Source organism: Telopea speciosissima, chromosome 3, assembly GCF_018873765.1.
Source record: "Telopea speciosissima isolate NSW1024214 ecotype Mountain lineage chromosome 3, Tspe_v1, whole genome shotgun sequence".
Lineage (NCBI taxonomy): Eukaryota > Viridiplantae > Streptophyta > Magnoliopsida > Proteales > Proteaceae > Telopea > Telopea speciosissima.
Window position 1 is genome coordinate 3,966,211 of NC_057918.1, and position 12,712 is coordinate 3,978,922.

General features: G+C 36.4%; 1 protein-coding gene across 1 annotated transcript in view; it reads left to right on the forward strand.

Moving 5' to 3' along the window:
- Positions 1-1,671: 1,671 nt before the first annotated feature.
- Positions 1,672-12,712, forward strand: part of LOC122653548 (urease-like) — a 28,800-nt gene continuing 17,759 nt past the window's right edge. Inside the window, exons 1-6 of the mRNA XM_043847408.1 lie at positions 1,672-1,805; positions 2,924-3,095; positions 3,498-3,571; positions 9,270-9,315; positions 9,850-9,955; positions 10,921-11,063. Of these exons, the coding sequence (XP_043703343.1) occupies positions 2,970-3,095; positions 3,498-3,571; positions 9,270-9,315; positions 9,850-9,955; positions 10,921-11,063 (495 nt within the window). The 5' untranslated portion in view covers positions 1,672-1,805; positions 2,924-2,969. The remainder of the gene's footprint in view (positions 1,806-2,923; positions 3,096-3,497; positions 3,572-9,269; positions 9,316-9,849; positions 9,956-10,920; positions 11,064-12,712) is intronic.

Sequence of the window (12,712 nt, forward strand, 5' to 3'; positions counted from 1 at the left end):
TGTATATTGGTGCGCTCCTTATACCGCTTGCCCAAGAACCCTTATTTGTTTTTATAATTAAATTTTTCGTAAATCAAATAGCTAAAATTATATTTTCATCAGCCAAAGTGGTAGAAAAAAGCGATAGGATTGCCATCCTAAGCAGTCGATGTGGTGCGCCCAGCAGAAAGAACATTTTTCCATTAATCAAAAATCAAATCGAACATGCTTTTGCAAAGAGTAGAGGACTACACATCGAATATACTTTTAGAAGTTGGAATCTAAGCTCCACCACTTTAGGGTGTAGCCATAAAGAAAGACAAATGTAATTTATAAATAAAAAGTGTCTTTATTAACATATCTACTCATAATCTTTGTCTTTTACTTTTCAGGTTTACTTGGATCAAGGATGTTGCGTGGTTTTCTCTTTTGTTTCTGAATTTTTTTTTATAGGATTATGATTGGATTTAGGTTCATCATTAATTTCCACCTCCAATTGTATGAAGTCAATAATACCCCTATATGATTCAATCAGAGAATTATATTCCATGGTTGAAGAGATGAAGAGTGGCTGAAGAGATGAAGAGAATTTTTTAACCCCCCCCCCCCCAAAAAAAAAAGAGACGAAGAGAAATTGGATTATTCCTTATAAATGCAAAATTTATTCTCACAACATTTGATGGTGAAAAAATGCTATCAAGCTGCATAGCGTACTTTAGCACTTCCTTATGTTTATCTCTCTCTCTCGCCTATGAATGAATATGCCCCCTATTGTGGGAGGATATAGATAGACATATAGAGGTGTAATATATTTAATTTATTGCTCTTTACTTCACCCTAGTAAAATATGGTCCATTCCCCACTCAATTCATTCCCGAGAAGTCTCTTTATCAGTGTGCTACTACTAACTATGATTCTCGATGTTTTTGTTATGGGAAATGATTCTTTGAACCAACGTGGAGGGTACACTAACACCCTCTCTATTTATCTCTCTCCACCTCACAAATGATCTTTTTGTCCTTTTTATGTACAAAACTGTTTGGTTGTTGTATATTGGTGCGCTCCTTATACCACTTGCCCAAGAACCTTTTTTTGTTTTTATAACTAAATTTTTCGTAAATCAAATAACTAAAATTATATTTTTGTCAGCCACAGTGGTAGAAAAAAGCAATAGGATTGCCATCCTAAGCAGTCGATGTAGGCTCCTAATTGAAAGGTTCTTGAGCAAGCGATATAGAAGAGCACACCAATGAGATGCGATGGAATACTTCCGGATCTAGTAGAGTAATGAGATGCAGAGAGAGAGACTTCTTTAATAGGAAGATAATGAGCTCATTTCGGTAAGGACGAGAGAATGAAAAATAGAGAGAGAAGGGAGAGTGTAGGCCCGCGTGGGCAGTGGTATGGGGAGCTCACCAATTTTCAGGAGTCGAGAGAGGGGGCATAGCCCACCCGACACCGCCAGTAAGCAAAATTGGCGGTTAAAAAACAGTAATCTTTCCTTCTCTTTAATTAGCTATAAACCCCATATCTTAGCCGGGATTATTTTTGAAGTCCATGAAATCTGACGTAGGCAGATGACTGGACATCCAAGGAGATTCTGAACTGAAACTTGAAAGTATCAATGAAAGAAAGAGAACAAGAAGCAGTAGATCAACAGATGCAGATGGACGGAGAGGATTTCATCTCGGATTTGCAGGTTTAGAATTTCTATTTGGGGTTTGGCCTCTTCGTCACAGTCCATTATAGCATTTACCACTAGCTAAGATTTAGAATAAGGTTGTGGTCGCCGGACTATTTTTACCTGGTCATCAGAGACTTCACTGGTGAGTGGTTACTGGATAGTAGCTTTAACATCAGGATCTTGCGTGGTTCCTCTTTATGTTTTCTCTTATTAATATCTATTGCTCATTTGAAATCTCCAAAGCTGTAAGTAAAGTCTAATCCTCTCTTTCTAATGTTTTCGTATTTTTTTTCGTTTTACAGGATTGAGGAAGTGAAGTATGGTATTTCTTTGTGGAAATTGTTGACAGAGTGAAACTTCTTAGGTGGTAATTTTTTCGGAGGATTGATTATCCCTAAGAACCTAATTATTTGTGATAAACATCTGCTGGAATATCAGATTTGGTAGAAGTCAATCATTTGGAAGACGGAGACATAGGAATCCACCCATTTGTTGGAATTTATGAAAGAGGACCCTTGAATTTGGTCTCTTGAATTAAAGAGGTATCTATTAATCAACATATTCTTATTTCAAGAACATCCTAAGCTGTATGCATACCACAGCGGAGGATTTCGAAAATAATTGATATTCAGAGACTTCCACCCGTAGTTGTAGGTTATCATTATAGGGTGTAGTATTGAGCAGAGATCAGTAATGGAAGCAAAATTCATAAAAGGAATCTATAACTTCATACACATACTTCTAAACTAAGGTTTCTCCTTAATGGTTTTGTTCAGGAGTTCTGATCACATTCTTGATGTGAGCACTTAAGAATGTTTTCATTTTGAAGAAAGAATTAACCTTTTCTATTTATTTGGGAAAACGTAATAAAAAAAAAAAGTTGGGAAAAGGTTTAGTTGAGTTGTATGTAGCTTTCACCTACCCACATATGCTCAAACAAACTCATTTGCTTTGTTGAAATATGCTGAAAACCTGGGTTCAAGATTTTTTTTCATCTGCTAACTGTGCACTGGTGGGTGCTTGGAGAAAAATATGACTACAATGAAGAAGAAGTAAATTTTTTGAAAAAAATGGGTTTTTTTTTTTTAATGAGATACAATACTTGTAACATGCACTGGCTATGCTGACCAAAAAGTAAGAAGCCAAGAACAATGAACAGACTTGTCAGTGGGAATGTTTTTTTGTTCTCCTCCATATGTCCTAATTCTTACTGTGTTAACTATTTTTCATTCATTTTTTGACCCTTCACATTGATTCTAGATTGGACATGGAACAGTTAAAGCTCTTATAGAGGCTAATTAGAAAAATGAAATTGACTCCAAGAGAGGTAGATAAATTAGCTGTCCAAAGTGCTGGATTCCTTGCACAAAAGCGTCTGGCTCGTGGCCTGCGGCTCAATTACACTGAAGCAGTAGCACTAATAGCAACTCAGGTATGATATAGTTTTTCTTTTTTTACTTGATCATTCTGTCTTGGTTGTGATTTTCATGCAAATAGTAGGAGATACTTTACAGTCTTATTAATGTCGCTGGAATCTCTATTCATGTATTCACTTATATTGGTTTCTTGGAATATCCCTTCAGGCATGTTAAACTGCTAGGTCTCTTATTGCCATTGGTAAACGAACTTCTTATTGAAGTTAACAACTTAATTTGTTGATACCATGTCGGAATTGAAAAAGATGTCGGTTTGTTTTATATAAATTTTGGAAAAGGATAGTTCAATACATTTTTCTACAATCCATTTCCAAATTCATAGGTTTAAATCCTTGCTCTTGGTTTAGGGAAAAATGAAAAGGTTTGATGCCTCTTTGGGGTTTTGCCATTATCTACAGGTCCTGGAGTTTGTTAGTGATGGTGAGAAGACTGTTGCAGAGTTGATGGACATTGGAAAACAACTTCTAGGAAGGTAGGATGTGAGCTAAGTAACTGATTTCTTATAATACTAATATTGGATATTGTTCTATGAGGCATCACACAATATATTTATATTTGAAGAACAATTTGTTCTTCCATTTAGGGAAGAAAGGAGGGGTTTCCTTCAGATATATTCCATTAGTCATCTTATACTTCATGACTTTCTTGATTGTTTATATGAACTTATTATTGACAAAATATGGTGCATGCTGGCCTACATGCATAGTTGTCAAGGCGGCAAGGCGACCCAAGGCGGTGGAGAGGTGTCTAAGCGTTTAGGCGACAAGCCGCCCACCTAGGCGCCTTTCCCCCCTTTTCTAACGTTATTTAGTGTGCTACAATATTTTAGTATGCTACAATATATACCTTATATCATAAAAAATCAACATTAAGCCTCCTCAAGTCATCAAAAATCAACATTCTGTCACCTCAAGTCATAAAAAATCAACATTAAGCCACATCAAGTCATAAAAAATAACATTAAGTCACATCAAGTCATAAAAAATCAATATTAAGCCACTTCAAGTCATAAAAAATCAACATAAAACTAGAAGACAGCAGAACTGAAGAAGCAAGCTATTGGAAGTTTGAAATAATCAAAACATACATTTGGTTTATACTAGTCTCACGTTTGGTTTGTACTGTTCTTAGAAAGTATGATCTTATCTATAAGTAACTAAATTGTTCTCGATTTAGAGAGATGTTCTTATTCTCTAAGAAGTTTGACTTGTCAAATGTTTTTATTTTTACATGAGACTTTTTGTATTAGTTAGAGCACAAAACCAGCTTCTCAACAAATCCAAAAATGCTTAAATCTGATTTATATTCAAGAAGTTATGTTCTGGTCAAACCTTATTTGGTTTGCGCGAATGCTTTCAAAATTGTTCTGAATGAAAATATTTTTTTATGTATCAAAACTAATGAATAATTTACCTCGCTTTTGGTTTTTTACCAATGTTTTACCATATTAAGATTTATAGAATTTTTAGATTTGAGAAACACCCTAGCATTTGAAAGTTGAAAATTTCACTTCCCGCCGAAAATCCAGATTTTGTTCTTGAACTGGGGGGGTTGACTTTTTATCATTTTAGAATTTGATTTTTTAACTATTTTTATTGGATTCAAATAGGGGGGCATTTGCTTATTTATGAATAATTTTTTAAGTAAATAAAACATTTACTTAAATTATATTTGGCATAAATTTGGAACAATGCTGGGTTCGATACCAATAAAAACCATGTTGCCTAGGCCCCAGCAAAACCGCCTGGACAGTTAGGCGACGCCTTGACAACTATGCCTACATGATGGGGATATTCTCATAATTGATGACATCCTATGCTGTATTGATAGGGGAACAGGTGCTAGATAGACAATGATATGAAGTGGAATTGTGGAAAATTAGGCAAATCCTTAATATAGGATTCATAGACTTGACCATGTATATGAATATAATAAACATTACACTGGATCGAAGTATCGGACACTACATAACACATTCTATTTGATTAATTTAGCCACTATCTTGTGATTCTTATCGAAAACTTCAGGGGACACTGACAAGGGCATATAGGAAATTTGACATTGTTGCCTTTTGCTACCTTGACCCTTTTCTATAGGGAAAGATTGGGTCCATAAAACATATTGGTTGGTAACTTCTCTACTGAAAAGTAGAAGTTCAAAGATGTTGCATTAGAATCCATGGAATGTCAAAATCCAACCCATGCCCCAAGGTAGTTCATTATTTTAGATGAGCCCATGCATATATGATATCTAATTAGTAAGCTACTGGATATACTGAACAGGATTTTTCTATCAGTTTATATACAATCGAGTTTACCCTCTAGGGCATTGATCATTCACTCCAAATCCTAGCCCAATCTAATGACTGGATGTTCCCCAACAACTGTCTTCAATACAGAGCAATAATAATATAAACAGGGTTGTCGCATGCTATTACACTTTACAGAAAACTCAAACTCAAATTCAACTCAGTAAACCCATCTTGTTCAGCAATGAATTAACCTCTGATTCTCAATAGAATAAGGCTTACCCAGTGCACAAGGCTCCCGCCACTGCGGGATCTGGGGAGGGTCATAATGCACGCAGCCTTACCCTTGCTTTGCAGAGAGGCTGTTTCCTGACTCGAACCCGTGATCACTTGGTCACAATGGAGCAACTGCGAATATGGAGACGTAGTTGATCTTGCAGGAATGATACTAGCAGAAGTAATAGAAAATTAGTTGCAGCCTTGTATGCACCATTGCTGATTGCAATGCGTTGGCGTGAACATTGGTGATCTGCTGTATGAACTCATCGGCCTCAACACTAACTCACACATGAGGATGGTGAGGTACCAAATCTATGGGCCTCTTTGGCTGAAGGCCAACTACTATCTCAAAAGGTGTGTGACCCGTGGTGCAGTTGACGACGGAACTATTGTAGGCAAACTCAATTGATGGCCAATTCTTCTCGTAATCTTGTACAAGACACTGTAGAAGTTTGCCTAAACTTCGATTCACAACTTCATCATGATTGGAGACAATCGATTCCGGCAGTCCATATAGTCATACCACTTCTTTGAAAAACATGGTTGCAATATGGCTTGCATCATTAAGTCTAAGAAGGTATGAAGTAAGCCATTTTTGAGAACCTGTCCACCACCAAAAAGATAGAGTTGTGCTTTTCCCTAGTAGTGGACAGTCCAAGTATGAAATCCATGCTGGTATGCAGCCATGGTGCATGAGGTACGGGCAGCAGGGAGTATAGTCTTGTATTTTGTTTTGCTCCTTTGGCAAGCTGGCATGTACGGTACCTCTTTATCACATTCTAGCCATCCTTTTGAAGATGTGGCCAATGGTAAAGACCAGTCACATGAGAATAGGTTTTATCCATACCAACGTGTCCTCCTAAGCCACCTCCATGTAGCTCCCAAATGAGGAACTGCCTCAAGGAAGTGTTGGGAATGCATAAATGAGTTCCCAAGAAAAGAAAGTCATGATGTGATGAATACTTTGCATCAGTACCCCTTTCTGTAAAGTCTGATAAACAGTTGTGTTGTTTCCACAAGCTTGGAGCAGGCCAACTTCATCTTTCTAGCTTCTGAAATGTCAAACCAATTAAAGTAGTCATCTAAGCAACACAGCCAATCATAATAGAATGTCGATGTACTCCTTCAATTCCAATATTACTTTGTGAGTGTTGTCGTGGCACCACTATGGTGTGCCGTGATCAAAGTACGGATTCACATGCAGGCATGCTCCTCAAAAGTGGGTTACGGAGGAGTGTTTCTAAAAGCTGACCGGTTCATGGTCAGACGGGTGTTGTTGGCTGTGGATTGGACCGGCTGTCCATCACTTTGTGGAGATATGGAATCAAAGCGCTGTTCCATCATGTTCATACAATTAGTCAATTGTTTCAGCATGTCGATCACTTGGGCAATGGACACGGAATTCTGATTTGAGGTATTAAAGCTACCCTCAGCCATGGCTGTAATACCAAACAATGGAGTCTGGTATAATCTTCTAACAAGTTTCAGAATCAGTCCAAGATAACGTGATTGCAACACCCTAAAGTGATCAGATTTAGAAGGAACTCCAGATCTCGAAATCCACCAATCTGATCAAGGCCAAACTCCAATCAAGTTTACCCTCTAGGACAGCGATTATTCACCCCAAATCCTAGCCCAATCTAATAGCTAGATGTTCCTCAATAGCAGTCTTCAAAACAGAGGTATAATAAAATAAAACAGTGCTGTCGCAGGCTATTACAAGTTGCTGAAGAATCAACTCAGGTTCAAGTGTTCAACTCAGATTCAAATCAGTAAACCCTTCTTGTGCAACAATGAAATAACCTCAGATTCTCAATAGAATAACAGTATTTTTTTTAATCATCAAACTCAGGAACAGAATAGGGTGACTTGAACTTGCAGGAATGATACTAGCAGAAGTATAATAGAAAATTAGAGAAGATCAGAGTTTCTTGGGGTCCCAAGCCTATGCTAGAATCTCACTAACCATCCTAGCATCTCACCAGGAACAACTTCTCATTGCAGTTCTATCTCTCACAGAAGAATGGTAAAAACCAAATTACATTCAAAATTCTGATTTCAAATGCTTACAGACAGTGCCTTTTATAAAGAGGCTGGGAGGTTTCTAAACCCTCATTGGGACTTCCTCCTAGAGTTAATGGCCTGCACATTTCCAAGGACTCACATTGGAACTTTTTTTCCAGATATTTAATGAACTTTACATTTTCAAGATATTTAATGGACTTTACATTTTCAAGGTCTTCACTACCAACAATGGAACTAAACTAAGTGACTAACCTATTGACATCCCCAAGACTTCACAACTTTAGAGGACTAGATATAACTAACCAGTTGAATTCGTATGGGCCACTTATCCCTCATATATGGGCTTTCAAAATAGACCCATTACAATAGAAAACACAAAAGTTCCCAGCTCATGGCTCATATTATCCATTAGGCTACTTATTTAACCCATTAGACTAGGATTTGGGCAATTGGGCTTGTTCCGTCATGAATACCTGTGCTGGAACCTCTCTTGATCTACATCAATCTCTTATCGTTGATTTAGAAGAGAAGGAAAGTATCTTGGGTCGTAGTTTTAAATTGGAAGCTCCCCTGTTGCTTCCGCTTCTGTTATTTGCTGCAATGTCTGACAAATTTCTCACTGAAGAAAAAAATTTTAAATTGATTAATAATTGCCTCTGGGAATATGTAGTGTCTTCAATTATTTACTTGATATATGGGTTTTTATTATTTTTGAAGTGATACATCTGAAGGGAATTGCTTAAGCCGCATCACTATACGGATTAGAGCAAAACGTGAAGTTGGTGTAGAAAATAAATTGGCATTTTATTACATTGATGGGTTCTTCTGTAAATTTGCCCAAAGTTTGAAGTATTTCAACCGTCTTTCCGTATTTATGTGTTACTTCAGAAGTTCCTCAAATTCTTTTGAAGCCCCTGTACCATTAAAGCGCATTACTTATAAGTGGGGTTGATCGATTTCCTATATGGGAGAATAGACAAATTTCAGGTGTTACAGAAAGGATGGAAATAACTCAGAGATTTTTACATACCATGTGACAAACATTACGATTTTCGGGAGAGGTGCACAGAATGTGGAAGAAGGAAATGTAGAAATATGTCACAGCCCATGGGGGTATACATACAAATTGAGCCTAGATGGATTAATTTGAAGGTTACGTGGGAGGTGATTCTGAAGAAAGTAGATATATGATTCCAAACCATGGTAAGTACAGTTGAGAGAAGAGCAGATAAGTCACATCATAAGTATTGCCTAGATCCTATTGAGTTTTCTTCTCTAGGACTCTTGATTTTCTTGGATTGGTTTCTAACAGCAACATCATCAATCCACATTACTAAACCTTTAAAAATATTTTAACATGTTTTTAAAGTGCAATATGGTAATACTGTTTAAAAATCTGTACAAGATTGCTGCTATATGCATACAACATAGATTATGAAATTTACGGATGGATATAATGATGGCATCATGGCAGCCATTTTTATTATTCTTTAGTGTATCATTTCATTTTGTGATTTTATAGACCTTAGTAGTCTCCTTTTCCACTTGTTGGGCTATGACTATTTTGGTGGAGTTGCTTGCTTATGGATTCTGGAAATGTTGTCTTATTGTCCACCAGGAGGCAAGTTCTTCCAGCTGTTCCACACCTTTTGGGCACTGTTCAGGTAACAGGCTTCATAAAGCCTGCAGTGTGTTGAAACTTTTTTCATATTATTCAATAAGCACAGTCAAAACAGGTTCCTGTATCTGCTGTCAGATTTAGCCAGTAAGTTTCACAAGCAAGCTTTATTTAATACTACTTCTATTGAGGATACTCTCATGCTATGGTTTTGTTTGATAAAAAAATTACCTTAGGAAAGTATATTTAATTCTTTACTGTTTGACATTATTGGCATTTCCATCTTCCAGTCTTCACCTCTAGTGGACTTTAAGTTAATTGAGTCTCTCAACTGTTTTTGAGAAAACAAAATCTGTCATCTTGTTTAGTTTGATAAATTGCAAGCTGTTCTTACTTCTGATCACACCCCACTACTTCAGTAATTTTCTGATGGTCTGAAAGAAGAACATGATGATATTCAATTGGTGTTCTTGGCTTGCTATTTTCTTAATTCTTACTTGATTATTTATTTTTCTCTGAAGCTCATATCATTCTTCTAGGTAATCTAATCACTGAAACTCAGCTTCTTTTTCTTCATTAGGTTGAGGGGACCTTTCCTGATGGAACAAAATTAATCACCATTGATGATCCTATTGCTAAAAACGATGGAAACTTGGAGCTAGCTTTACATGGTTCTTTCCTTCCAGGTAGAAACTGGAATGGACTTCTTTTTCAATTGATAAAACCATGAATATTTATTGTGAAATCCAGTTGGCTGTCTACATTGCCAGTAATCCTGTGTTCCATTAGCAGAGTAAACATATTGAGGTCAATTGTTCTTTTGTATGCCATGCTGTCATGAAGAAACTGATTTCTTCTCCATTTGTTAGAAATCAACTTGGTGATATGTTCACCAAAGCGTTGTTTAGACCTGCCTTTCTTGGTGGCTGTTCCAAGCTGTGCATGGGTGATATATATGCTCCAGCTTGAGGGGGAGTGTTAAGAATGTTATGTTTATGTACTACCGGTAGGGGTAGATTAAGAATTCTTTCTTTATGTACTGTATGTGTAGGGGTATTATCTGTACTAGTTTATTATAACCAAGTTTATACTTGTCTCTTTGTTCCCTTTTTTTTCATATATAAAACATTGCTCACGGTAGGGAGATAAGCTAACTGTGAGCTCTCTTTTCTCTCCCATTCTTTCTTCTTCTCTTCTCTTTTTCTCTCTCTCCTTGTTCTCTTTCTTCCTCTTCCTTGTACAGGTGCTGGTTCTAGTGTTTTTGGTAATACAACAGTTATTTTTAAAAAAAATATTGCAACAGGTTCCATCATAAATTTCCAGCCTAAAAATAAATCTTTCATTAACTGGGAAAACAATATATATCCTAGATAGATATAGACCCGTCTGTAAGAAGGTGTCTACCTTTTAATGATTTCTGAGTTCAGGATTCAGGACCTAAAAGACATTATTGCCTATCAGTACTAAAAATACTTAAAACACCCAAAAACTTTTGCTCCTTAACCTTAACCTTTATGTCTTGGTTGTGCATATTGTTATGTTTTTCTCCTTGTCTTTATGTATTCTTTGAAATGGGTTATACAAGCATCTCTCTGAATCTTGAGATGGATCTGATAAGTTAAGTACTGATGGAAAAAGTTCAATTCTGCAGTTCCTTCTCTGGACAAGTTTTTGGGAGCTGAAAATTATTTAGTTCCTGGTGAAATAAGGTTTGGAGGTGGAGATATTACGATCAATGCTGGAAGGAGAACTGTGATTCTTCGTGTCGTTAACACTGCTGACCGGCCAATCCAGGTATGCATATTTAGATTGTGATTCTTGTACTTCTTTTTTATTTTTATGGGGGTAGGGGTGGGGTTGGAATTTGTTTCTTATCTTCTTCTTGTTATCTCATTCCAAGCATCTTTGCACTTTCTATACTCGATCACGAAAGGTGGCTTTCTTATCTGAAGTGTAAGTTTCATGTAGACGTGTACAAATGTTGGTGTATCAAGATGAAAACCTGCCCTTTATCATGTGGGAAATGTAAAATTTTATGATATGTTTAGAGAATTTCTTTTTCGAATATCTCAACACATTCTTTTTTTTGGGTGAATAATATATTCATTACCAAAGGAGGAGAAAAACAGGGAACCCCCAAGGGGGAAGAGAGAAAACAATGCTACATACAAGAGAAACACCCCATTCTTATTTCTTAGCAGTAGGTCATGTTGATAGAACCAATAACAAACTCATTTCTTCCAGTGAAATTGGTTTTCCACTTTGTTCCTTTAGATTGGGAATTCCCTTGTTTCATCAGACCTAAGTATTAATCAGTTTTCATTATATTAATCATCTCTAGTTCTATTAAAAAAAGATCAATCTGGGGTTAGAAATATTTTTTTCTTGTCTTTTGTGATTTTTTCTACTTTATTTTTAATTGTGCTTATCCTGGTAGATAGATTCTTCATGTGTTTTCCTGCCTGTCAATAATTTGTCCTGTCCATGGATCTGTTTCAAATGAATTTGATGCAGATCAAAAGAAGGATCTAATATGGTAGGCTTAAGAGAGAATAATAGAAGAAGGAAGAGAAGATAAGGGGCTGTTCAGGGACTGTGAATAGTACCCGTTAACAGTAACTTGGAATAAAAAAAAGAGGAAATAGAAGAAGAAAGTGAAGCGGGAGAAGAGGTAATGCAAAAAGTCGACTCGAACTAGGGAAAACCAGTGAGAGATCGATTGCAGCCAGGATCAACACAATAATGAAGAACAAATTAACTAACTGAAACTTTTATTGCTATTTCTTTTCTGTTTACATATGAAAGAAGAAGAAGAAGAAGAGGATATGGAGAAGAAGGGGGATAGGGATAGTAGGCTACCTCAGCCTTGGGCTTCTCACACACAACTATCTCAGCTGTTGAAACAAGGATATTCTCCCATAAACGATGGCAACATGGCCTGAAAATTCTATTATCCAAAATCTGTCTCTATTACAAGAAGGGCTGCCTATTTAATGGAATAGGTTAGCTTACAAAATTAGAAACTTAAGAAATAGTAACTTATAAAAGAAATAACAACTTCTAAAAATAGAAACCTAATGAAAATAGAAACTGGGCTTTACAGTTCAGCCAACATGCAAAGAACAAAATTAGAAACTAGTAAATATAGTAACTACTAAAAAGAAAGAAACAAAATTAGAAACTACTAGATACCTAGACTTAATAACTAAAAACTATTACAAAAATAGAAACTAAGTTAATAGAAATTTCTAATAGAATATTCTGCCAGCATCCAACACCTAATCTTCACACCAGCTGTCCATATCAGCCCCCAAATCACTGTTCACGTGAACGGTAACTCGGGTACTGTTCATATGAACAGTAACTTTAAAAAAAAAAATAATTTCTGTCTTGAATCTTGATCTCTTATCCTAAATGCTTCTCTCTGGGCTGGGGCTGCCTTA